The 26,574-nt window shown below is 40.3% G+C and overlaps 1 protein-coding gene across 1 annotated transcript in view; it reads left to right on the plus strand.

The window, feature by feature from the left end:
* Positions 1-26,574, plus strand: part of RSF1 (remodeling and spacing factor 1) — a 38,600-nt gene that overhangs the window by 10,564 nt on the left and 1,462 nt on the right. The window contains exons 5-15 of the mRNA XM_009881220.1: positions 1,016-2,736; positions 5,174-5,371; positions 6,721-6,825; positions 8,461-8,540; positions 13,953-14,007; positions 15,195-15,304; positions 18,324-18,391; positions 19,507-19,714; positions 21,380-21,603; positions 23,681-23,872; positions 26,264-26,574. Of these exons, the coding sequence (XP_009879522.1) occupies positions 1,016-2,736; positions 5,174-5,371; positions 6,721-6,825; positions 8,461-8,540; positions 13,953-14,007; positions 15,195-15,304; positions 18,324-18,391; positions 19,507-19,714; positions 21,380-21,603; positions 23,681-23,872; positions 26,264-26,574 (3,272 nt within the window). The remainder of the gene's footprint in view (positions 1-1,015; positions 2,737-5,173; positions 5,372-6,720; positions 6,826-8,460; positions 8,541-13,952; positions 14,008-15,194; positions 15,305-18,323; positions 18,392-19,506; positions 19,715-21,379; positions 21,604-23,680; positions 23,873-26,263) is intronic.

The raw sequence follows: 26,574 nt of genomic DNA on the forward strand, positions 1-26,574 counted from the left end.
TTTTTGTCTGGAGTTGTGGCACCCCTGAAATAACATCTTCAGATGGCAGAAGATGCTGTTATGGTCTGTGTAGTACTATTATATTTGCTTTTTTTCTAATGAGTTCTATTGCTGGCTGACTCAAAAAGTATGGTAAAATGAGAAAAAAAAAAAAGAGGTGTTAAGAGGCTGCGGCAATGATAAATAATAGGCTTAAGTACATAGTAACAAAATAGACGTGTGGTTTCTTCTGGATGCTGGAATTGTGCTTTAAGCCCAAACTATCTAAAACTGCCTTAGCCAAGTAGGCATAACCTAATTCTTTAAGCTCTGCAGATTTTTCTGGGATATGCTACTACTCACTGTGCTCGTTTTAGAAATGGCAGATGAAGTGAACGTAGAATATTGTCTGTTATTTGCATTTTGATAGTACGTAGGAGATGTAGTCAATGCCCAGAGAATCTAGATGAATCTTGCCATAAGCTATAATGTTGAACGTCTTCTCTTTTCTCTGAACTGTTGAAATACAACAGTTAAGTATTTATTGAAATAAAAACGTGTACAAACAGGGGACTGATTTCTATGTGGAATTTCACTTGAAGACCATGGAATCTTACACCATGCTCTGGTTTGTGAAATAATTCAGAAACTCAAGTGAGACTTCACATTGATGCTTCGTGCGCCCACTGCTTAGGCTTTATGTGTCCTCTGAAAATACTGTGGTACTACTAAAGAAGGGGCTGAGATGTCTCTAGAAAGAAGGATGAATCTAGAATTCTGCTGCTAGTTTTGGAAATTTAGGTTTATCTTGGTATGTAATTAAACTGAACTGTGATTCTATAGCTAAAAATTGGGAACCCACTTGTTAAATGACAGTATTAGATAAGTCAGACTCCTAATAATTCCATGAGAGAAGATTCATCTGCGGGGGACTTTGGGTTGTCGTGTTTTTCAGATAGGCCTTTGTTTTGGTGGATGCTCTTTGTAATCCTGTAGGTCCCCTGGTTGTTTCATAGCTGTTTTTCTCTGTCAACAGAAAATCAATTAAAAATCAAAGAAGAAAAAGAGGAGGTGGAGGAACAGTCAATGGAACCGGAAAGCCTTCCTCTTCCTGAGGTCAAAGAAGATGAAAATACGCTGAAAATTGAGAAAGTGGAAGAAAAAGAAATTATAAAATTGCCAGTAATAGTAAAATTAGAGAAACCTTCAGAACACAATGAAGAAAAGCAAACTGTCAAAGAAGAAAGTGACTCCTTTAAAGAAAATGTCAAGCCTGTTAAAGTAGAGGTGAAGGAAAACAAAGTAGAACCAAAAGACTTAAAAGAAGTAAAAAGTTGTACGGACAAAATAGCAGTTCATGAGCCAGAGAGGTTAGAATTTTGTGTTAATGTCAAAACTCCCCAGGAAATTGTGGAGAAATCCGTGGAAGAAAGTGAGAAACTTAAAAATGACCAGCAAGCAAAAATACCGCTTAAAAAGCGAGAGATCAAGCTGACGGATGACTATGACAGTCCAATAAAGGGGCCCCTGTGTAAATGTGTTACTCCGACAAAGGATGTCTTGAAGGAAGAAGGGAAACCAGAAGAAGAAGCTTTTAAGAGAGTCCCTACAATTACTGCTTTATGTCCTGATGGGAAAGTGCTAGTAAATGGAGAGGTTAGCTGTGAAAAAATAACCCCAAGTGTCATACAAAATAATAAGTCAGAACACTCCGCTAGCACAAAGGAAGACAGCAGCTTGTTAAAAGAGAAAAATGGAAAAAGTGGGGAAAAGGTATCAGACTCTGTTAGTAAAATTATAAAAGCGTGTGAGGTTGAGAAAAATGCAGTAACTGTGGTGAAAGAGACAGGGGCTGTGGTCTCTGAGGTTTCTAATCAGAAAGTGCCTTTAAAGGAGGAATCTAGTCCTGCGGAAAAAGAGTCCCTTGACAGCACGACTACTGAAATGGTAGAGGAAGAGTCTTCGAACTCTGAAGACTGTGCCAAAACAACCGAAGAAACACAAGCCATGAAAATCAAAAAGGACAGACTACCGCCACCCAAAGAATGTTTAGAGAAGCTAGAGAAGTCCACAAATGCATCTGCTCCTGCAGAACTGCCCAAGCTTGCACCGTCTGACGAAGAGACTTTGAAAAGTAAAGGTGAGTCTGAGGAGAAACCTGATTCTCCAAAAGCTGCTGAGACGCCCCCTCCATCTACTTCTCCTGTGACTTTAGAGAAACCTGTTTTGGAAGAGGAGGGCTCTGATAATAAAATGGCTCTACCCGAGGAGAGCAAAGTAGAAGAAAAACCCAGCCCTGAAAAACAAGAGGAAGAGCCGGAAGCTGCCAAGGCAGAGCCAGATTCGTTAGGTGATGCCCATGCTTCTAATCTAGAGGACTCCTCAGAGAGTAAAAAGGAATCTCCGCTACCTAAAAGCAAATTTAAATATAAGCTAGTTTCTGAAGAAGAAAGCTGTGCAACAGATAACAAAGAAATAACTTCTGAAAGACAGAAAGAAGGAATTAAATTAACAATCAGGATCTCCAGTCGGAAGAGAAAGACAGAACCACCGCCAGAAGAGGTCAGCATTGGCCGCACGTTAAGGCGATCTCCAAGAATATCCAAGCCTACTCCAAAAGTTGTGGAGACTCGGGATCAGAAACCTGACAAAAAACGACCTGAAGAGGAAGAGGAGAAACCTGCAGCAGCACAAAAACCAGAACGAAAAGAAGATGCAAAAAAACAAGAGAAGGAGTCAAATTCTAAGGTTAACAAGGTAATACAGTTTTATTACCCAGGAATAAAGAGTACCCACAGTCTTATTTTAAGGAGAATGTACGTTTACATGGGAATATTGAGGATTTTGTTCCTTTGGTCAGCTTTTGCAAGGAACCGGCTTTGCCATCCAGTTAGTGGACTCAACAAATCTTAAAAAAAAAAAAAAAAGGCCTAAGAGAGTGTTGACTTACCGGTTTATAAAATCTGTCCTAAACTAAGTAGACCAAGTCAACCAGAGTGAATTCTTCTAAGGATTGAAATGATGAGAGCTGAGTCAGTCTGGCTGAGTGGCTGCATGGAGACTTCTGGCTCCTGTGGATTTACTAGATGGATACTTGTTGGTGTCTGGTTGGTCAGGATGATGGTAAGCCACAAAAGAACCAAAAAATGGTGAAGAATAAAAATATTATGACTTCTGTTTCTAGGTGAAGCAAAAGTTACTGTTTGGGTGAGTTCGTGATATAATTTAGCTTTTATCATGCACGGGATAGAAATTTTACTTTGGGTGGAGCTGTCTTTTTCATGATGAACTTCAGCTTATGCAGCATAGATCTTAAAAGTATGTCAGGTAAATATAACACAAAAAGTTAAATATGCATACGTGTAGTTTGCTTCTAAGTCTATGCAATTATAAACACCTTTTATTAATTTATCTTCCATTTTTTTTCTGTATATGGAGTACAAAAGAGAAACAAAAAGTCTTTTTAGATCGACTGCTATGTATTTCCTTACTGATTTTTTTGTAGTTCTACCAAGACATTCACTTATTTAGCAAATTTGAGTAACCTCCGTAAAACGTACAGCTGATTTGACAATCAATGATAACGTTTATACTGAAAAATTCTTTCATATATGTGATGGGAAAAAAACTTCAAAGATTAATTTTAAAATTTTCGTTTAAAAAAATTAATAGAAATCATAGTGTTTGTAAGTCCTACAAGTAGTTTTAATTTTGAAGTACTGTTATTAAAGGAGATTCAACTTGATCTCTTTTTTTGAAAGATACAGAGATCTAAAAATACTTACTTTTCTAGAGAGATTTTAAAATAAATATGATAGAGGAAGAAGTTTGAAACTATTAAGCTTCTGTCATTTTACTGAGATGAAAAACACCCAAATCTTTAAAAGGGTATTTTATATTTATGGCTTTTTTTTAAAGAAGGTTTTTTTAAAAATAGATTTGAAATGATGATGACATATGATGAAGCCTAAACTTAAACTAATACTATCATGGATTTAAAGTACATTTGCTACTATAAAGAGCTGGAAATAATTATTAAGAACCCGAAACCAAATTTTACCAGTATGACAAATACTGCTTTGGTACGAGTCCGTCCTGCAGGAGAAATAGAATATTTTGTACATTTGAGTTTATTCAGCTCATTCAAGTCAATGAGTAGTTTAGTCAAAATTGAAAAATGTTTTAAGTTGAAAAAACTGGAAAAGTTATTTTCTTTTTTTGGTGTCTGGAGAGGGAAGGAGTTGAGAGAATGTCTGTAAGAAACAAGTCAGTTAATGGGAAGAAAAGTTTCTTCTGTTTCATCTGTTGCTTTAAATATAAAATATCCTGGTTGTAGAAAGTAGTTTTAACTAATACAAAAATAATATTCTGAATTTTAATGGAAATCTGGTTTTCATTCAAAATATATTTAAAACATATTACTAGTAAAGCTTAACACATCTAGAGAATAAGAGATGTCATTTGCCACTGTGTAAAATAAAAGGTGGAAAGTCCAAGTAAATGCAGGGTAAGACCTGTGGTTGCTTTCCTGCGGTAGATATGATACAAAGGGGTAGATGCCCCTTTGATTAACAAAAAAGAAGCATCAAATGAATCAGGTTTTCACTCTAGAAAAATAATGCAAAAGTATAAACGTGAAAGAAGACCTAGATATAAGGTATGCACTTAAAAGGTACAGTGATTTTATAGCAGAAAAGTATGCCCATCTTAGAGGAATGCACCAGAAACACTTCAGTTAATACATGTGTTAGAGTGCAAACGTGGTTCCTAAAGCGAAATAAAAGACATAAACTGTATGGGGTGTGGGGGAAGAAAAGATTCTCTTTGGATTGAGGAAAGCTATCATCAAACATTCAGAAAGTTTAAATGTGGAATTTACCATGTTTGCGAGCAAGTTTACCTTGTCAAAATAGAAAAAAGGGCCTGAGTGACAAATTTGTCTTTCTTCTTTTAAATCGTATTTGAAAATTTCTCTTCACTGGTTGATAGGAATTTTTGTCCCTTTACTATCCTGTTGCACTTTAAGGGCTCTTTGAAAGATTGTCTGTTTGTTGAAATACTGTGTTGTAAATTTTCTGCAACTGTTCTGATTGAAATGAATCACTTCACTGTCGAGACATCTTTTTTTTAAGGTCTGGGAAGATACCCTGTAAGCTTCCTTTGTGTTTTCTCTTTGACATGGTATGTCTCGTAGAGAAGCAAAGTTCGGTGGACGGGTACGCGAACACGCGGCAGGTGGAAATACTCAAGTAATGAAGAAAGTGAGGACTCAGAGAGTGAAAAAAACTCTGATGATGATGAGGAAGATGAAGAAGAGGAGGAAGAAGAAGCTGCACCTGCTGATGACGATGAGCCATGCAAGAAGTGCGGCCTTCCCAATCACCCCGAGCTGGTAGGCTTTTGGGAGAAGCTTCTCTTGGCTGTTGTGTCAGTCGCCCAGGGCAGTGGTGGGGTCACCGTCCCTGGAGGTATTTAAAAAACAGGTAGACGTGGTGCTGAGGGACATGGTTTAGAGGTGGGTTTGGCAGTGTTAGATTGATGGTTGGACTTGATGATCTTAAAGGTCCCTTCCAACCTTGACGATTCTATGAGTCTATGTGGTGGATTGGCTTTGGTGGTATCTGAAGGCACATTGTCTTTTGAGTTGGCTGTATGTGGGAGTAGATAAGTTTACCTTTAATAAGGAGGGAAGGAAGTTATTTCTTCTGTTTTCCACCTCTGAAATGTCATCTTTTATGAATTATAACACAGTTTAGCCCATTGGGAATTAATCTGGGTGAGGCTTTGAGGTTGTGCCTGCAATCTCAATGGATACAGAGGAGACAACGTTAAAAAACCAACCCAGCAGGGCAGTGTGTGCACCCAGTGTCTTATGACATGGTCACAGCTATGTAGTCATCCTCCTTGGGTACAGCTGCACATCAACCTGAGGACTGGGGACAGCAAAATCCCATACAGAAAGCGCACAGTGAGCTTTCACTGTTTCTGATGTTTATGGGTCTGGTTCATCGGCAGTAGATATCGTCATGAATTCCTCTGCTTAGCTGGGAAGTTATAACGTGCAGTCCTGTTATGAATCCACAAAACAAGTGTGCTCTCAGGTGTGTGACAGATATCCTAGCATGGTTGAGATGACATTCGAAATTTAGGATGGTGGAGACAAATATTCCAATAGATGCTCACACAGGCTTATGCCAGCTTTGTTCCTCAGCTTGAACGGATATCTCAGCTTTACCCAGCTAAGTATGAACTCTAATAGTTGTGTAGTTCTGTATGCCTCTAAGAGTCTTCAAGGCTTTGTCTCTTCTGTCCGGGACATAAAATCATCCCGACTGACGGAATAGCCAGGTTTCCTTCGTGTGGACGTGAGCGTACAGGGAAAACAATTCACACCACATCTTGTCCAGATGCAGTTTTCCTCTTAGTCCGGGATCTGGAAAGCATTACCAGATTCCACACTATGGGCACACGATCTACGGAGTCCAGTAGCACAAAGTGCCTGAGAACACATAAATAAGAGGAAATCTGGTGTTAAAATAGAAAACTGTGATACATAAACTTCCCCATAAAAACCACCCCTGGCCCTGGAAACATCTAGTGATAAGTGATACAGGGGTTTTGGGGTTTGGCACAGTCCAAAGTATTTATAAAGTGCTTCTGTGTTGGCTGGGGAAACAGCTCTGGAGCTTGTTCCGTGTTAAGAATGCCAGAAGATACTCATGATTCATTTTGTTTGCACAGATTTTGTTGTGTGACTCGTGTGACAGTGGATACCACACCGCCTGCCTTCGCCCTCCTTTGATGATAATCCCCGACGGAGAGTGGTTCTGCCCACCTTGCCAGCACGTATGGTTCCTGTTCGACTTCACTGTTCTCCTTTTCAGCTTTCTTTGCCATTGTGGAGATTTTTTGAGAGTTTTAACAAGTTCTTTTATTGTTTTTCTGTTTAAAAATAGACTGTGATGGAGTGTAGGGATGCTGATCTTCGCTCTTGCCATTAGTAAAATTGAGTTTCGTGAGGTGGTTTTTCCTTTCCTTTGCTTTTTTCTGCTAGTGATGAATGACTGACATGTACATGGGAATCTCCAGCCACACCAGGCTTCTCCCATCTTTGGTTAAATTGCCTCAAGACTATCATAGTATTAAAAATACAATGTCTTAATTTTTTCCCAAAAGAAACATCGTGTTATCCTCCTGGAGGGATGGATCAGTGGCCAAAGCAAGCAGCTCTTTCTGAAGTGCTTCTCCTTCTTCAGAGACATTTGCTTAGAAGCTGGCTAGAGAAAGCTGCTATTTCTAATGAGTCTCGCGGTATAGTTTGCCTCTGCTGGGAAAGCCAGCGTTGTCCTTGGCAAGCAATAGACAAGTATGAACACTTTTTTGAAGGTTAGAAGCTGCTTCTGCCAAAACCAACCACAATACACACGTCCAGTTTCATTTAACGTACACCTAAAATAGCGAGTTTTGCAGGGATGGTGTTTGGGAGGATAAGCCTGAAGAGCGTGTGATGCTGTTTGTGGTAAATTAATGGAGAACCATTTATGCACATTTTTGGAATAATCGGCCTAATCCCAACCCCCTTCCTTGTTATTGGAAAAATTCTTTGCCCAAAGAATTGCCATTGCCCTGCACAAAGCTCACCAGGCTGGACGTGGCGTGCTGCAGCTGTACTCAGCATCAGTTTTTACTTGTATTCTGAGGAGCATTTTCAAGTAAAGATGATTCTGAATATGTAAGAATGTTTTCTTTACACCATTTGAGATTGCAGCTTGTAGTTAGAGCATCTCCTCGCTCTGTTGGCTGTTTAGTAATTTCTAATATGAAAAATGACGGATTTGTGAAAGTGGGAAGATCAGCCCTGGAAATAGTACGATGAGGGCATTAGCGTGGAAAAAGGCACAGTTTGTCCATAAAAAAAAGTCATTTTTACATATGGCTTCTTGAGTATTAAGTGGTATTCTAAGATATGGAACATTTGGTAAGAAAATGATGCTGAAGTGTATCTCTACTTTTTACCGCGGTTTCCACAGACTCACGTGTTTTCCAAAGATTAAGATAAGAGGCAAACAGGAACCACTGTGTGTACACGCACTCAGCTTTCTGTGTGTGTATTATGTATGTCTATGAAATCCTCAGGTTTCTCTAAGGCAAAGCTGTAAATACCAACAAAAATGTGGTACTGATTTAGAAGTATGTTTATTCTAAACATCTTTAATACTTGCTTTAGGCACTTTGCTTCCTACAGTAAATGCCAGTTACTGGGAGGATGCATCTCTATAGCAGTTCATGGTGAAGCGCACGTGTTTTAGGAAAAACAGTCTGTTGTAAAGCCTTGTTCATGAAAGAAGAGCCTCCAGTGTAGCGAGGCACTCGCCCTTCTTCCAGACAAATATAGAAATAGTGAATGAAGTGTCTGAACATTAGTTCAACAGGAAAATAGTTGGTTATGAAAGAAACTGATTTTGTGTTTCATTCCCTTAGAAATTGCTGTGTGAGAAATTAGAAGAACAATTACAAGATCTGGATGTTGTCTTAAAAAAGAAGGAGCGTGCAGAGCGCAGGTACTATTGTTTGGTTGCGTTCACAGCAAGCTGCTACGCAGAGGGGTTGCAATAACTGAACAGGCATTAAAATAACTGGGGACTGGGGAGGAAAGTAGTGACGAGACTGGGAACTGATAACACCAGTTTTGACTTCCTACTGATTATTATATATATTGTTGGTGCAGTGCTGGCAGAGCTTGCAGGAAGGGAGGAAAAAGTCCAATAATTGGAAAAGATAAGCAAATACATTTGTATTAAACTTTGATTAAGGTGGCTGAACACAAATTTGGCTTTCCTGTACCAGTAGTGAAATGGTTTTCAGTACTGGTTCAGCTGCATGTGTTAGTTATGCTGTCAGCCACGTGTAGAGTTCCTGCTGTAAGCAAGGTTAAGTCCTGACTTTGTTACAAAGGTCATCCAGATTAATGTGGGTTTTGAGTCTTGTTGCTTTAGATTCTGTTAAACTTTGCTTAATTTACAAGATTATGCAATTGCTGTAGCGCAGTGGGTCTCCTAAATTACAACTTTGAATGAAATTTTGTGTCTGCCCCCACCATTACCGAAGGCTAAATAAATGCACACCGATTTCCTGCATTTATGAACAACATCCTTAATATTTGGAACATCCTATCTGCAGTTTTCAGACCTGAAAATGAGGGACATGAAACACAGTCTGCATAATTTATACCTTTTAGGACATATAATGGGTATTTTGCAAAATTTAATAACTTGGGTATGCATTATTAAACAAAACTTTGCAGGAATCGAATCTTAAAAGGCAAATTTCACCAGAAGGTGAAACCCTTTTAAAGAAAGTAATTGAGCAGGTTTATATTTGTAGCAGGTACAGTAATATGTAGTGATTCGGTGCTGGGAGGAGCGGAGCACAGTCCCTGGCTGTTTTCAGCTTCCTTCAAATCTCCTGGTTGTTACTGCTGTTGCAGCAGCAACAATGACAGTGACAGATCAGGAACCAACTGTTCCTAACATTGCTACTTCTGCTCCGAGTGGATCTAGATCACGCTGTGGTAAAATTATCCACGGCTTGCCAATTCTAGCGAATTTGTAGCTTTGGGAACGAAACCATTAGCTATTTTTATGCGTGAGCTCAGCTTACACACAGCCTCCATCTGTGCGGGAGTATGGGACACAAAGGAGCTGTGTCTGCTGCTCTGCGTTATGGTGGGCAGACTCATTACTGGGGAACAATATTTTTGGACCTACTTTGGTAAATATTCTGCTGGCAAACATTACACGGAATGTAAGCTTTTTCCAGCCTGTCTTGCTTTCTTGAAATCACCAGCATTGCATAAAAATACGATCTTTTAATGGTTACAGGAGAGCGTACAATTGGTATTGTAGCACTTGTCAGTGTCTGAAACAGATGTTTAACAACCGTTTTGCAATCTGATCCTCGTACCAAATGAACCTAATGTTTTGTATCGCATAGCGTAAAACTGATTCGTAAGTCTTTCAACCTAAGGGTGGTGCGTTTTAACACATTGTAAGGTAAAAAGGCTGAAGAATTAGAATGCTAGAAGAAATCAGAGTCCTTATTACAGCTCGGTGTAAAAGTTAAAGCAGGTTGGTTGTTTGGGGCACGGAAATATTTTGATGTAATATTTCTGTAAAATCACAGTATGTGTTGTCTGTCTTTTTGGCAAAGAGAAGAAAACCAACTGTCTCATCATGGGCGCACACACACTTCACAGATTCTTTGAACCAGTGTTATGATGTTGCTTTTTAAACTAGTGATACTGTCATTCTCTTTCAGTTATTCTCCAGCTTTCAGGAATCTGACTAAAATTGATTCAGCTGCTCAGCTGTATTCTTATGCATCCCCAAAGTGTTACGTCACAGGCTTTTTTTAATGAAAACTTCAGGTTTCACATTGACTTACAAATACATAGATCAAAGTCATACCTTTTTTTCCCCCTGTTCATGAATTCCAGGTGCTACCACAACAACCTTGCTGAATTTCAGGTTTCTCATGTACACTCTAACTTCTATAATCACGTCCTACCACCACCTAGAGGGAGTGGACATTAAAGCTTTTATGGATTCCCCTTTTAGTTCACGGTAGAGACTCTCAGGCTCCTTGATAGAAAATCCCTCTAGTCTGCTTCTCCCAGGCCAAATCAGGTGGAGTAAGTACTTCCTTTCATCCACAATTTCATGTAGCAACTTTTACAGCTGCTTACATGAGAGATGTTGTTTTCTGGATTCGTCTTGGAAGAATTTATAACCAGTCAGTACTTCTCTGCCCCTACTGTTGGAGACCTGTTTGTTCAAATGGTTAAACTGTTGGGTAAAGCGTTGAGCTTCTGTGTGGTACACGCGAATAAGGAATGCATTTGATACGTCATTTTGCATTTCATTTTAACACCTGTACCTCAGCAGGACTGGCTTGTGTCATTTTCTAATTTCTTTAAGCAGCATGTACTCAAGCCAGGGAGAAGAAAAGCAGACCTCGAAAGCCTCACTGAGGTTTAAAACCAGCTGAATTTTTCTCATCTGTCTCTTGACGTTTTGCATTATAAGAAATGAGAAGTGGAGAAAATTATCAAAGACACTTGCTGAACACTAAATTGTTTACATTTCTAGTTCCTTTCTCATTTTAGCGGTTGTATTCCCTGCCTTAGGATGCCTTTTAATTCATTTCTGGAGCGTAGTGATTTTGCACAGCGTATGACAACATTCTTCCTCATCCAACCAATCTTATGGTGCTTAGATGGATGAAGATTTTTTTTTTTTGATCCATCAGTTTGGAGTACTGACATTAGGAGACAAAACCAATTACTTCAATACACAGCCAGAAATTCCAACTTAGATATAACGATGCTGAGTTGTCAAAGTTCATGGTCTGTAGGTCACTGTAGGTGACCCTGCTCTGGCAGGGGCGTTGGACTAGATGATCTCCAGAGGTCCCTTCCAACCCTGACCATTCTGTGATTCTGTCTTTTTGGCTAGAAAAAAGCCCTAAAATCCACTTTGACTCTGTCAGTATTACTTTAGGAACCGTGTTTGCTCATGTTACTTAAGAAAATAACATTATGCTAGATTCTTTCAGTAAAGAGTTCTCCAGGGGCTTACTTAGATAAAAATGTATAGTGCAGAAGGCTACTCAGAAGACTTTTAAAATATACTTTGCTTCTTTAGAAATTAATGAAAGTATTGGAAATGAAAGTTTTACACATAGATGCCTCTATTTGCAAAAAATAATGCACATATGAAGTAAACGTAGCTAAAATTAATACGCATCTCAGGCGTTTGTGTGCGGGTCTGGATGACTTGTGTACATGACGCATCCTGTTGCGACTCAAGCACCATGTGATATATGCTCACACAACCGCTCACTGTACCTTCAGAAGTGTGATTTGGGTTGATGGAGACTCTTTAGCTCAGAAACCCCGAAGAGGTTAGCATTGGTTCTTGCGTGATTTCCTTTCAACTGTAATGATGTTTCACTGGATCCTGAAAATTGGAGGTCTGCTGGCAAATGTCTAGTTTGTACCTTGTCGCCCGCAGGATTGTTCTTCAGAGTGTGTGCTCTAAAATACTGTTATTCACAATCATTTTAAATTCTGTAGAGATGTGACTTGCTTTTAGAGTCCTTGCAGAGCCCAGTAAATGCCACCAACTTTCTTTCATATCTTCATTTAGAATCATAGAATGGTTTAGGTTGGAAGGGCCCTTGAAGATCATCAAGTCCCCCCCCCCCTGCCATGGGCAGGGACACCTCCCACCAGCCCAGGTTGCTCCAAGCCCCATCCGACCTGGCCTTGAACACCTCCAGGGATGGGGCAGCCACAGCTTCTCTGGGCACCCCGGGCCAGGGGCTCATCACCCTCGCAGTGAAAAATTTCTTCCTAATATCTATCCTAAATCTCCCCTTTTCCAGTTTGAAGCCATTCCCTCTCGTCCTACCACTACATGCCCTTGTAAAAAGTCCCTCCCCAGCTCTCCTGTGGCCCCTTTAGGTACTGGAAGGCCGCAATAATGTCTCCCCGGGGCCTTCTCTTCTCCAGGCTGAACAACCCCAACTCTCTCAGCCTGTCCACACAGCAGAGATGCTCCAGTCCTCAGATCATCCTCATGGCCCTCCTCTGGCCCCGCTCCAACACATCCATGTCTTTCCTGCAACAGGTCCATGTCTTTCCTTAATTTGTTTAAATTATCCCTTGTTTTCCTAGAAAAAGGCCAGTGGGGACCTACAGTGGTGGTAGTTTGGTTACCCACTACAGTCTGTTTTAGTACCTGGCTATTCTTCCTGACAGACTGCTTTTTTGAAAGCTCAGTTCGGTACCCTGAAGATCAGCCCCCAGTGCTGTTTGCCAGGTGCTAGGACAGCCGTGGCATCTCTAGTTGGGACTGACAGATAAGACCAGACCTATGGGAGACTTGTGTCCTTCAGGAGCTTCAGGTAGAGGCCAGGAGCCAGCACTGTGCCCAGGGCAATTCAGATGATACAGGATGAGGCAAGCAAAATCTAAACTTGGGTTTTACTTAGTTTGATTTAATCCTGTAACGTACTGTGGACAAGGAGGACAGCCTACTTCTCCTCACAAGAATCTTTCCTATATTTGAGTTCTATTCTCTCTCCCATCTTCTGTCTAGTGTTCTCTAGACCAGTCTATCCTCTTTTTCAGCCTTTCTCAACAGGGCATGTCTGCTGCCCTCCAGTAACTCCTACTGGCTAGCTCTGAACCCTTCAGCTGCATCACATCTTTCTTAAAGTATGTGTACTTCAGAAGTACTTCAGGTCCTCCAGCTGGGTGTGAACAGGGCTGACTACCTTGGCAGGCTTCCTTCAGTTGTCCTGTAGGCTGTTCTCCTGTTCACGCGTCCATCTGTCGTCATAGTTGTTTCCACAGCAGCTTGACTGTTGGTCTTTGTTCAGGCTGTTCCCCTCTGACGAAGAATTGCTACGCAGGCAGTTATTTGTTCCCTGGTGTTTCTAGAGTTGATTGTTCCTGCCCGGGTATAACATCTGGCACTTGTCTGGTTTGGATTGCATCCTGTCATTGCGTAGTTTTCCCAGTTCAGTGGGATTTTGAATTCCCATTTTATCTTCCAGCGCATCTAAGGTTGGTGGTAGTTATGGATATGACAGCATAATCTTGATCACAACATTGGTTGTTTTTAATTGCTTTTTACACCCCAATTCAATCATTTCTGTGGTGCCCGCAATCTTCAAGTACTGTTGTTTGTTAGAACTCCTTGGAAATCTCTTACATTATGCATGTAGGAAAACGTAATCATATGAGATTTAGCACATAATTTCAGTTAAAATAACTGTTTTCAGTGGAACATCCTCTTGGGGTGCTTCTGCCTAGCAATAGTAAGAGCTTCAAACAGTGCTAATTACAGCATTATTTTAGATATCTGCAGTCTTTCTGTAAGCTTATTTTCATTTTTTCTCTCCTAAAGAAAAGAGCGATTGGTGTATGTGGGTATCAGTATTGAGAACATCATTCCACCGCAGGTAAGTTACTGTGTTGTATTATTGTTTTCCTTTCCAAACTTCTCAGGGAAGAAGTTGCTCAGTGGTGCGTTAGAAGTGCTGGTAGCATCTTGGCAAGAAAAATCAATCTATACGCAGGTCAGAAATAATTCTAGACCTTTCGTTTTAGACTGAGATTGAAGTTCGCAGAGAAACCAAGGCAGCTTTACTTTATTTATTAGAGCCAGCTGGTGCCACACAGAGTCCTCTGTCAGTGAAAGATCGCAGAATCGCCTCCCTGCCCGTTACAGTTGGGTTTTGAGCAGAGCGCTCTGCCAGTTCTGTAGTTTGTAAAGGTGGGATTCAGTTTATTTAACTCTGGTGTCGGCTGTATAGTCGGCTGAGCTAATTGTCACAGCTTTCCTTTGGAACTGATGGAAGCAAATGTTTCTGGCTTACGATTCAGAGGGCATAACTATTGGAAGCGTAACATTTGCCTCCAGCAAATGTATATTGAAGTCACATATGGTTAAAAACTATAAACATTTAGTGTTTTATTAACAGATGGTTTTATACAGTTTCCGTTTACAAAACAGGAAAATGCTTTTATTCACATGAAGAACAGCCTCTTCTCACTTCTTAAATACATTTCAAAGTGATTCTCTTGAAGTCTTAGCCAAATGCCTTCGTCTGAAATTCTATAATCTGTTCCTTGCATGAGGGTTTAAAATGAAACTTTTGTTTGTTTTAAACACAGACTTTCCACTCTAACTGACTGTTATAAAGCCAACTTTCTCCCCCTGTCTCTGGATAACAGAAAAATGATAACAGGTTTTACAAACTTACAAAAGAGTCTATGGCTGGAAGCAAATATTTGAAAAATTCAGCCTGGGGGCAGATTTTTATTTTTATTTTAAATTAATAACTTGGAAAAAATACTATAAAATAAACCTGCGTGGAACTTTATTGAAACTACGCCATGTAAAGATGTCTCTGCTCAGTATGTAGAGATGCTGGCAACAATTTGTTCAGCTGCTGCATTTACTAGTCCTGGGGGTATCACCTGAAGCACGATCTCGGTGTTGTAGTATAAACACAATGATACGATAGCCTGAACCCTTAAATTTATGAATTTATGTAGCCATATAAGTGCAATAGGTGCAAGGATTCACGTGAACTCTGCTGCAACAAGTCACGAGCTTTCTGACACTTCTGTCCTATGTGAACAGGAGCCAGAAATACCTGAAGGTCAGGAAGAGAAGAAGAAAGATTCCAAAAAGCCAAAATCAAAGCTGCTTGAAAGGAGGTCTACCAGAACCCGAAAGTGCATAAGCTACAGGTCAGCACCTTAAGTAGTTTGTAAAACAAAGAGAAGTCATATTGTTTTCTTTCTCAAGCAACCCACCACTTCTCACACACGCTTTTACATTTAAGAGACGCCCAGCTGAAGCATCTTTGTTCTTTCCTCTGACTACTGGTTATGCTTGGTGGTTGTAAAAGCATATGAGGTGGTATGGTGAAGGGATGATGCATTAAAAAAAAAAAAAAAAAGGTATATGGTGCATTGTTCAGGGATATTGGAGAAGGTTTTGGTGTTTCTGGAGTAAGTTAAAGCAGGTGAATCATACCTCTTCTTCCTGTTGAAAAGGAGACTTATGTTTGTGCCTAAAGGCCATAAATTCCTCCCTCTCTTCCCCCCCGCCCTTACGGCTTCTTTACATGAAAGGAGCGCGAAACTTAAAATGCAATTATGAGACAGTACATCTAAAACTGCTCTGTAAGTCTTTAGAGAGATTGTTTAAAAATGCAATTAGTAAATTAAAATTCCAAGATATTTAGACTCCGTGTGTTCTGAAAGCAGAGCAGGTCACTAAAGTTTCCAAAATTCAGCATGATCTTAATACTATCTTTTATTCTCAGTATATTACTAAGGTGTTTTATAAACTATTTTCTAAATAATACCTTGAGATGCTCCGTATCTTCTTCAGTCCACCAGGCAAGAGGCTGCCTTTGGGGACTGGAGAAGAAGGTGGTTGCCTGACAACTTTTGGGTTTTTTGTTCCAGCTGCATTAGGAATATTAAAAAAAAAAATAAAAAAAAGGGATTACCTTTCCTGTACTTGCTCTATGTAGACCTTTATCATAAAAAATTAGAACATTACAACTTTCAAAGCCTTCCAACAAGAACCATGATTAACCTCGTAGTCAGTCTGGTTTTGCTGTTGAGGAGAGGGATGGTGTTTGTATACGTGGAGTTTTCCAGACTGGTCGGGAAAACTCCGTCTGACCTTGCTTAGCTGTTGATTTTCAGGAACTTTTTAAATTAACAGCAGAAGTCACACTAATGAAAATGCCATTGCTGCTTCAGGAAATGAAGTATTTCTGTAAGGAACATTATGCCCTGGGCAAGATTATATAGATTTCCTCTTACGTTCATGACAGGTCAGGCAGCATCTGACCACCAGAAAAAAAGCCTTGCCTGTAGGGTGTCTGGAAAAAAATCAGCAGGACACGTGTTGTGCAAAGACGAGAATTTTTATTGGAAATAACGTTTCATATAACGTTGTTCTGGAAAAATCAATCTTCCGATGCAAAAATGATAGTCTGTCTTACAGACTCTATCATACCCGTAACTTCGAGTTGGTGAAAATATTACATGTGTCAGTGTGTCACTTCAAATTTATACGTCCGCAGTGAAGTCCTGCTGGTGTCACTGAGAATTCTGTATGCTTTCCTTCAGCGGGGGAAAAGACATGCTAAACGTCTTATTCCGCTTACAGACAAATCTGTATTGTATAGCATGCCGGTTCTCTAAAGATCTGTAATCCCTTTGAATCACCCGAGTCATCTCTTAAAGTCCTCTCCTGAGCAGGTTAGCAGAAATCTGCATTCTGAATAAAGCAGCAGCAGAAGAAATTCTCTTCCATTACACCTAACAGACAAGCAGCTGTCAGCTCATGTTTGAGCTCAGGTTATTTGGTAGCGGTGATTTGAAAGCGTTAAGTGATTTCTCACATTTTAAAGAGGTGGGTTTTTTTTTTTTTAGTGGTGTGGAGGGAAAATAGTGTTTGAGTAATGTGGAACTAATCTTATTGATGGAATAATTTCAGAGTTATTGCCGTGCTGTGTGAAGCTGCCTTGAACGTGACGTGCAGTCGTTCTTAGGGAATATAAAGGGACCAGAAATCCATCACCTTATTTTTAAAGGAGAAAGTGGTTTATGCTTGCTATTGGAATACAGAGTAATATTAGATCTATTCTTTTCTTGTTCTGCTGGAGGTTCCTGTGGAGCACCAGGATAAATACAACTGTAATCTTTCTTCTGTGGCTGAGAAACTGAATCTTTAATGAACGTATTGTCCAATTGTTACTTATTTGTATTTAAAAAAAACATACCAAACCCCCCAATTTTTATAAAATGAGAGGAATTAAAACTAGCATCTAAATAAAATGTCTTTCCTATATAGTTAATAAAATACGTACTTTTGCATGTTACATCTCAAAGCATCTATTTGGTGATACAGGTAATAATCCTTTTTTACGGGATTGGAATTCATAACTGAAGAAACAAACTGAAGTCGTCTGTGGAAAAGGGCTGGATCCTTTTCCCTCCATTTGCTCTCCCCTTTAAATGAGTTGCTCAGGGTGCAGAGACTTCCATAGTCTTAGAAAAGCTATTGCAGGACAAACATACTCAAATATTTTACTTTTGTTTGTCCTGTTCGGCTATGTAACATTACATTACAGCTTATCTGTATATGTCTGTATTTGTCTCTACTGTGTACAGTATGTTTTATCTATTCAGCTTAGGATGTTGCAGATTCATAAAATATAATTACCATGAGCTTTAGAGGAGAAACAAGCTATCTGAAATAAGTTTTCAAAGAAAAATTAGACAGGATGAATAATTTGACTTTAATAGGTGCTTTTCAGAAAGTCTGTTTTGCAGATTGGTAGTGTGTATGTCATCTAATAAAAGGTGTGGGAAAAAATGACTAATGCTTTGTGTGGAAAAAAGCCACTGAGACCATCTTTAAGAGCTTTCAAATTATATATTGCTAAATTCAGTGGTATGTCATGTAAAGTGAAAGTGGTTTTCTGTTCACATAAATCAATAGTAAGACAGCCAGGCAATGATAAATAATCTGCTAGCAAGTAGAAATAAGAAACACACCTTTTAGAAAAATGACTACTTTATCATCCATCCAACCTATTATCTTTGTTATTTTATTATATATCCAGCTCATTGTCTGTGCAGTGTGATTTCTTAGAGCAGTTTTAGATTTGGAGGTATGTTTTCATGATATAATTTAATTAGGGTTCACTTCAAAGTGGTAAATGAAAGCTGTTACTTTTAGGTTTGATGAATTTGATGAGGCAATTGATGAGGCAATTGAAGATGATATCAAGGAGGCTGATGGAGGAGGTACGTTTCTGCTGTTACTTGTTTTTCATTGCAACAGTGGTAAGAAGATTGAGACCAAATTTATTTTGATATGAGAAGCAACAAATATAATCCTCTCCCTTAAACTTTGTGGTCTGCAGTTTTTCCTGCTGTATTTTTGGAATCAAACTAAATAATTTCCCTTGGGAATGGCCAAAAGATGCCCAAAAGTATTTGGTCTTGATAGTTAAATTCAGCTTTTACATGTTTTGATATAGGAATGCAATGAATAAGCAGGACAAGAAAACTCTTAAAATCCGTATGCTAAGTTTTGGATTTGAGATTGGAATGGCAGCTGGTGCTATTGACATTTGTCCCCTGTAAAAATTTGGCTCCTGAATGGGTCTGCAGTTGGACCCCCTAAGGACTGGGTCCACAAAGTCGTCTTAAAAATATTAATCCAGATCTACAAGCACTTCTCAGCTGAATGTGAATAAAGTGAAATTACGGTCTTTGGTGCCTGTTAGGGCAACGTGGGGACCAAAGGAGAGATCTTCAGCAGTATCTGAGAGATGTAGATGGGTTTGTGCTTCTTCATCACCTTAACTTGCCTGGAGAAAACCTCCATGAAACATTCTCCCTCAGCTGTTTGGCTTTTGGCACCTCCATAAAGACACCGGCTTTCAGAAGCTCCATGGATGTACACGGATAATCTGAAAATTGGGTGTCTGTGGGTGCGTCACACAAGACCCATATAATGAACACAACAAAGGCAACCAGTAAAACCAGAAACTCCACTCCTTGGCCAAACAGCAACATAAACACTTCATCTCCCAAGAAAGATTTTCAGCATTATGGAGAAGATGTATTTTCTGATACCTGCCCTACTCAAAAGGCACTAGTGTTGGTAATAATGTGGGTTGGGGCTGACGCTTCTCTGCTCTCTTCTACATGGACCACGTGTATTTCCAGGTGACCAAAGCTGGGGCGGGGGGACAGTGTCAGCAACAAGACTCCAGACAGAGTCTTGCATGACATGAAAATACTCTGCTTTACAGAAAATAAACTGAAGCTAGAGGCATGGAAGAGATATACATATAAAGTTAAACAAAAAATAAACTTCCTCTTTTTTTTCCCCTTTCTATCACTGAATTCAGGCATTGGCAGAGGCAAAGACATGTCTAATATCACAGGTCATCGTGGAAAAGACATTTCCACAATCCTCGAGGAAGAAAGGAAAGAAAACAAACGACCACAAAGGGCTGCTGCAGCACGACGCAAGAAACGACGGCGACTAAATGACTTGGACAGTGACAGTAATTTGGATGAAGAAGAGAGTGAGGATGAATTCAAGATCAGTGACGGGTAGGTCTGCAATTTAACTTCCACCGCAAGTCACAGACTGCTACAGGCCTCTGTGATGCTGCGGTGCCCCTGAAACGGTCATTAGGAGCATGTGCCCAGTGCTGGAACATCACTGCACGGCGCCACCAAAAGTCCTTCCAGCCTAGGGGAATGTCATTGTACTGGAAAAACTGCGCTCCACATCCATGCGCTGCAATCATTCAATCTGTATTTCAAGCAAAACACGTTCTGGAAATGGTACTGGTATGTTTGAGGCCACGTTGTGGGGTTCTGAACGCGGTTATGTTAGTGAAGGAGCCAGATGGGCTCAGTTCCCTGACTGATGTGACTGTCTAGCAGAAATCTGTAACAAAGATGTACCTAATCCGAGGCTGGTTGTTTCGTTTTGAAAATATGTCCTATTTTGTGCGCTTTTTATTGGGCCTGATTGTCATTTAGAAATTGGAAGAGTAAAATGCCCTCATTTAGAGCATACAGAACTTGACGTGCAGGTTCTGAATTCAGTTCTTGATTTCTGCTCTCTAGGAGATAGTGTTTCAAAACAGCCAAAGAAGCGGCTTGTAGTGTAGAAAACAAATACATGTCATGTGGAGCTTTAAACACTGAATGAGTATTGCTCTGGCTAACTGAAACTCTCTTTCCATGGAATTTCTCATCGTTCAGTCTGGGGAATTTCTAAAGTTAAAAAATTTAATAATTTTAGACGTCCTTTATGCCATAATGGAGCATGAAGTCTGAGCTCTTTACGATCAACATTTAAAGCTTTACAGCAGTCACTGAGCCAATTTACTAAGTGTACAGATAATCTATACAACACAGATGCAAATTTTGAGCTTTGTTTTTCACCTGTGACCAGGCTGAGGCCGTTTCAGTGGCACCCTGAATAGTTGAGCTAAACGTGCTGGAAATTTCCAATCGATGCCTTTAGCTTGCGGAAATCTCACAGAATTAATAACGCATTGATCTGTTAAAGTGTGCTCATGCATTTTCAACTCCATCCTCTGCTGAATGCCTTCTGGATGTTAAACTGGAAATGACATTTAGCTGGTGGCAAGTGACAGTGTACCTTCAGTGCTCAACCTCAACGATTTTTAAAAAAAGCATTGGCTCGCTTTTGACGTGACAGCAGTGTTACAAGGTGATAAGTCTGAGAGATGCATATTTTGCATGAGAGCAACAATTTTGTGTGAAGACACGATATTCTGATTCTCAGAAATTGTGTAGGACAGTGCTTGGTTCGTGAAGGGGAGGTCATCTCTACCGGAATATGCTGGGTGGGGTTTTTTTCCCCTCCACAGGTCACGCTCATCCATAGTTACTGCTCTGCAGATGTTACACTGCAGTGTACTATATGAACACTGTAGAATCTGTCCTATGTAAAATGTCACCTGCAGTCTCAGTTTGGCAGTTTATGTTCACCTGCTGTTGTAATCTGCTGTGTAATGCACTGTAAAGCGATATCCCAAGTATACAACTGAAACCTAATGTCAGGGATGGCAGTTTGCTCTCTCTGGATCTTCGCTCTGCAGTATTACTCTAAGATTTGTGTCGTATTTTGTGTAAGTCAATACTTATTTTGTATATATTGCTTGTAAAATGCAAGTACTGGTGCAGTCCTTTGTTTCCGATATCTATCTCTGTTGTCTGTGGTCTCTCTTTCAACAGATCTCAGGACGAGTTTGTTATATCTGAGGAAAATCTGGATGAAAGTGAAGATGACCCACCGTCAAACGAAGACAGCGATTCAGAATTCTGTGCCCGCATATCCAGGCGACACCTCTCCAGGCCCATGAGGCAAAGCAGGCGGTTACGAAGGAAAACAGTCAAGAAAAAATATTCTGAAGATGACGAAGATGAAGATTCTGAGGACAATTCAAGCAGAGAATCTGGTGAGTGTAAGAAGTCACAGATATATTAAATACGCTGTACTGGACAAGTCTGAGTTTCCTGTCACGACTGACACTAACTTGTTCACTTGCTTTGGTCAATTCAGATGTCACCTTTGCTGTAAAAGCAGTTTGCTACTTGTTCTGCTGTGAATATTCTGCAGGAAGTTGGTGTTGAGTACTAGGTTCTAGGCATTTTAAGTAATTATGTATTTAAATGAATGCTTGTGCTATGATTCAAAAGGCCACCTTTGTCGATAGTTTCAGCTACCCTGTGCCTTCCGGTTTGGCACATGATTGCAGAGAAGAAAAAGGATGGAGGCAAAAATGTACTTCTTTATAGCTACTTGAAGACCTTCCTTATACCTTTGAAAAAGCTTCTGAAAGAGACATTTTCCCTCACTTTGTATGGAAGAAAATTCTTTCAGGTGTATGGCATTCTGTGTTCTCTGGCAGGCTTGAAAGCAAATGATAACACCTTGAATCTCTCTCTTCTACGATTACCCCTTTTTGATCTGTAGTAACTGGGGACTCTTGCATCCCAGGAGAAACCTAATAATTCACTTTATTCTACTTGTCCTTCAGCCAGTTCATTTTCTGTTAAGCACAGTTGGAAGTGTGAGAATAGTACCTATGCGATACTTAAACCTTTTAATAATTAGCATCTTTCTCTCGAGTGCCCTCCTTGTTTCTGCTTCATTTGAGACCCAGTCCTAGAAAGTGCCAGATATATAAGCACTTATTTTTACTTATTTTTATTGTGAATTTAAGGTACTAAGTACACTGGGGTGTTAACTTATTGCAGCGTGTGTTAACTTTCCAGTATTTTATCTGTCTCTCTAGAATATAGATGGTGAACATGTGCTTTTGAAGTACTCGTTTCCAAAAGGAGGGTTCATGCATGGAGAGATGAAGACAGCTATAGACACTTAAAATAGTTGCTGTCTCCCTCTCCTGAATGCATCATTGCACTAATTGTAAGCTGTTATCAATGAAGATACTGGCAGAAGTCTAAAGAGATTGCTCATCTATTCTATAATGCGCAGGAGCAACATTTGTTTCCTGTGGACGCACATCTGTGATAAAATCAGCTGATTCCAGTATCATTCCATATATATCTAAGAGTATATGTAGTCTTAACTATGTGTGTCTCTCTTTTAACCCCGTTACTGTCCCTCAGGATCCTGCTTTAACCCTATTTTGAGCTAAGGACTAATACTGTTCTCAGTCTCCAGAGGTGGAGTTCCTTTCCGAAGGTGGTTGTTCTTGTTGACTTGCTCTGATTCTTTCTCTAATATTTTAGGAAGTAAAGAGGATGCCACTTTGGTCTGTGACTCATGTCAATCACTAACTTAGGAACAGTATGTGACATGTATAGAAATGTGTCTTGGGATAATTGTTCTGGCACAACTCAGTGAAAAAGCAGCTAAAGTTGATTCAAGGCTGTTTTCAGCTGATGTAAATAAATCTAATTCTTAAAGACACCAGCTGCAGTAGATTGGTGCAGGAAGAACTGTGAATTATGGTAAGTTTCTTCTATACAGTTTCTGTTTTAAGCAAACTGACAATCGAGTGAGACTGATTTTTGTTGTTAATTTAAATTCTGTAACTCAGATCTTACCTGAAGTTGCATCATGTCAGTGATTTTTCATTTACGTATTCTTAAAAGTGTTTGAGTAGAGTACAATTTATTTAAATTTTAAAACCAGAAAGGACTTTCCAGCATCAGTGGTAATGTGCATCACTGACTCCAGTTCAGTAAGGTTGTTTCAGCTGTCAGGGATTGTAGAGGAGGCATCTTTGGCACCAGCAGAGATGAGGGAACAGAAACACTGGAAGGAAACCTGGAGGATTTGAGGGAGACAGGAAAATCGTTTGTGAGAAGATTTTAAAATCAAACAATTCTACGCTGGCAATGAATGGGGGAACTGATCCGTCTGGAACATGTCAGGGTAACGATGGTTGAGACTCTCCGGTGCTGGAAGAGTGCATGATTTGACTGGTGTTGGTCTAAAGCTTATCTAAATTTTTCAGTTTTGGTTTAATGGAATAACGCACGTCACTGTTTCCTTCTGTACAGAGAGTGGTGATTACACAGATTACAGCGATGATGATTACCTGGAAACTAGGAGGAGAAGATCAAGACGGAATCAGAAGAGACAAGTTAATTATAAAGAAGATTCAGAAAGTGATGGCTCACAGAAAAGTGTCCGATATGGGAAGGAGTTAAGAAGAGTTCATAAACGCAGGCTCTCCACTTCAGATAGTGAAGGTAAAACAAACAGTCCACCATTTGCAGGAGCTGGTATATGTCAGCGTTAGCATGAAGAGAAAACTGTATATAATTCAGAGATTTCGGAGAATCTTCGTTCTAGAGTTCCTTAGTGTTTCACTGAAACTGTTTGCTTCTGAAAGTCCAGTGGTACTTCATAATACACTGTTACACTCACTTCTCAAAGTCATCGTTGTCCCTAATGCTGACTTTATTGTGTCCGGTACAGAGTGCTGGGATTCCAAAATTAGCACTAAATGTAACTGTTTCACCACTTTTCTGTTAAGAGGTCACAAAGCTTCATCCCATGAGTCTTTAAAGATTCTCTTTTGTAAGAGAAAAGGTATGTCTTCTGGTGCCCTAATGATATTTGTGCTGGTGGTCAAGACTCATTCAATCTCCTGTTTGAAGGAGCTGTGATAAGTTCAGAGGAATTCTGCTCTCAGTAATGTCAGCCGCGCCATGAGTGAGCGTGTGCATTTTGGTGTAAAATCAGCTTTTACAAAAGCGACCGTTGACTCGGGGTGCTTTGCATTCTGGGCGCCCAGCTTATGAGACCTTAGGTGCGGTATTGGGAGACGCTGAGCATTATGGGTTGCAATGGATGCCAGGCTTCCTCAGAAAATTGGCCGCGCTTGACAGGCGTGCTGATTGACGAGAAGCTCAACATGAGCCAGCAATGTGCAATCGCAGCCCAGAAGGCCAACCGCATCCTGGGCTGCATCAAAAGAAGTGTGGCCAGCAGGTCAAGGGAGGTGATTCTGTCTCTCCAGTCCCGTGAGACCCCACGTGGAGTACTGCATCCAGCTCTGGAGTCCTCAACATAAGAAGGACATGGACCTGCTGGAGTGTGTCCAGAGGAGAGCCATGAGGATTATCCGAGGGCTGGAGCACCTCTCCTATTGCGGCCTTCCAGTACCTAAAGGGGCTCCAGGAGAGCTGGGGAAGGACTTTTTACTGGGGCATGTAGTGACAGGACGAGGGGGAATGGCTATAAACTGGAAGAGGGCAGGTTTAGATTAAACATTAGGAAGAAGTTTTTCACTTTGAGGGTGGTGAGGCACTGGAACAGGTTGCCCAGAGAGGTTGTTGAGGCCCCGTCCCTGGAGGTGTTCAAGGCCAGGCTGGACGTGGCCTTGGGCAACCTGGTGTGGTGGGAGGTGTCCCTGCCCATGGCAGGGGGGTTGGAACTCGATGATCTTCAAGGTTCTTTCCAACCTAAACCATTCTATGATTCTATGATTAATAGGTAAGTTTTGGAAGTGCTGACCTGAGTTTACAGAGTGTTAGAGGATCCTCTTAGATGAAGGGAAACAAGTAGGTAATGCAACCCTGTAGCATATCGAAAATGTCATCTTATACTTCAATACAGTCTCTTCTCAGAAGTACGATGTATAGGCTCTGTACTAAGAATCTGCTATGTGGTGGCTGAGTTTTTTGCTGCCCGTGCTTGTGACATCAAACAGTGCCTGACTGACGGTGTCTTTTCTCCATGAAATCCCATTTCCTCAGGTATTTTTGGTACTGGCTTTTTGCATATTAAAATCAACACTATTTAGGACCATTCCAGTACTCTCCCACAGTTCCCACAGTGTGTTATAAAATATGTAACAGCGTTACTGGAAATGTAATTATGTTGAAAATACAGGAACTCTGACAAAGTCTCTATCAGCGTGAACCTACATTAAATAATACCCTTTAAAATGTCAATTCACATGCATTTCTAATGGAAAACACAAGGAGACGGCAAATGGTGTTTGCCATTTGATTTTTCTGTCTCCGTCTTTTTTCACCTAAGTCATCAAGGGGCAGCATAAAAGCTGTCGGTGTGTAGGAAATGCTCCGTTTTGTTTTGGTTTTTTTTTTTTAAAAAAAAAAAAAGCTTCTCATTAAAGGGCAGCAAACGTCAGGTGACAATTAGGTGATAGTTCATATGCTTTGGAAGAAGTTGTATATAATTTGGGGGCGGTGCAGGTATAGTACAGTTGTGTGTGTGTATATCGTGTTATGATAGTGCAGCCATTATTTGGGATCTGAGTTTCTGGAAGGGTGTAAGGTGTGAGATTAGGGATACAGTTCTGCGTTATTCCCGGCACACAGTTAACACTTTTGGCGGGGAATACACCTGCCTCCAAAGCCTCTGGCACTCCTCAGCCTGGAAACAGAATGTCAACAAATTGTTGGTCTTTGCTACTTGAGCGGTTTATTTAAAAAGTAAAAAGAATGTAAGCGTGTTGACATGGTTGGGGAACCTGGGGAAGGAGAGGGAAATGTATGTGGTGAGAGAGAGAGATGGCTTTTTAATGAGTATGAAAGATGAAAAATAAAAATTGTAGTTGTTTTGGTTGCACTTGAATTTGCTAACGGCTTTAAGTCTGCTGCTTATTCCAGAGAGCTACACATCTAAGAACTCTGAAGATGATGAATCCACAAAGGAGTCAAAGCGATTGATTCGAAAACGTCGGCGAAGTACAGACGACTACTCTGAGGAAGAAGGAGAGGATGAGGAAGATGAAGGGAGGCCTGTCCGCAAGCGGCTCAATCGAATCGAAACAGATGACGAAGACAACTGCGAAAATGCTAACGATGACGCAGAAAACCCCGCTCCTGCAAATAAGCTGCCAGCACCACAAGCTCCTCAAGACAACACCAAGAAGCACTGCTACCGGATAGAAAGCGATGACGAAGATGACTTTGATAAC

This window comes from Charadrius vociferus, unplaced genomic scaffold (genome assembly GCF_000708025.1).
Source record: "Charadrius vociferus isolate BGI_N301 unplaced genomic scaffold, ASM70802v2 scaffold1, whole genome shotgun sequence".
NCBI classification, from domain to species: Eukaryota; Metazoa; Chordata; class Aves; order Charadriiformes; family Charadriidae; genus Charadrius; species Charadrius vociferus.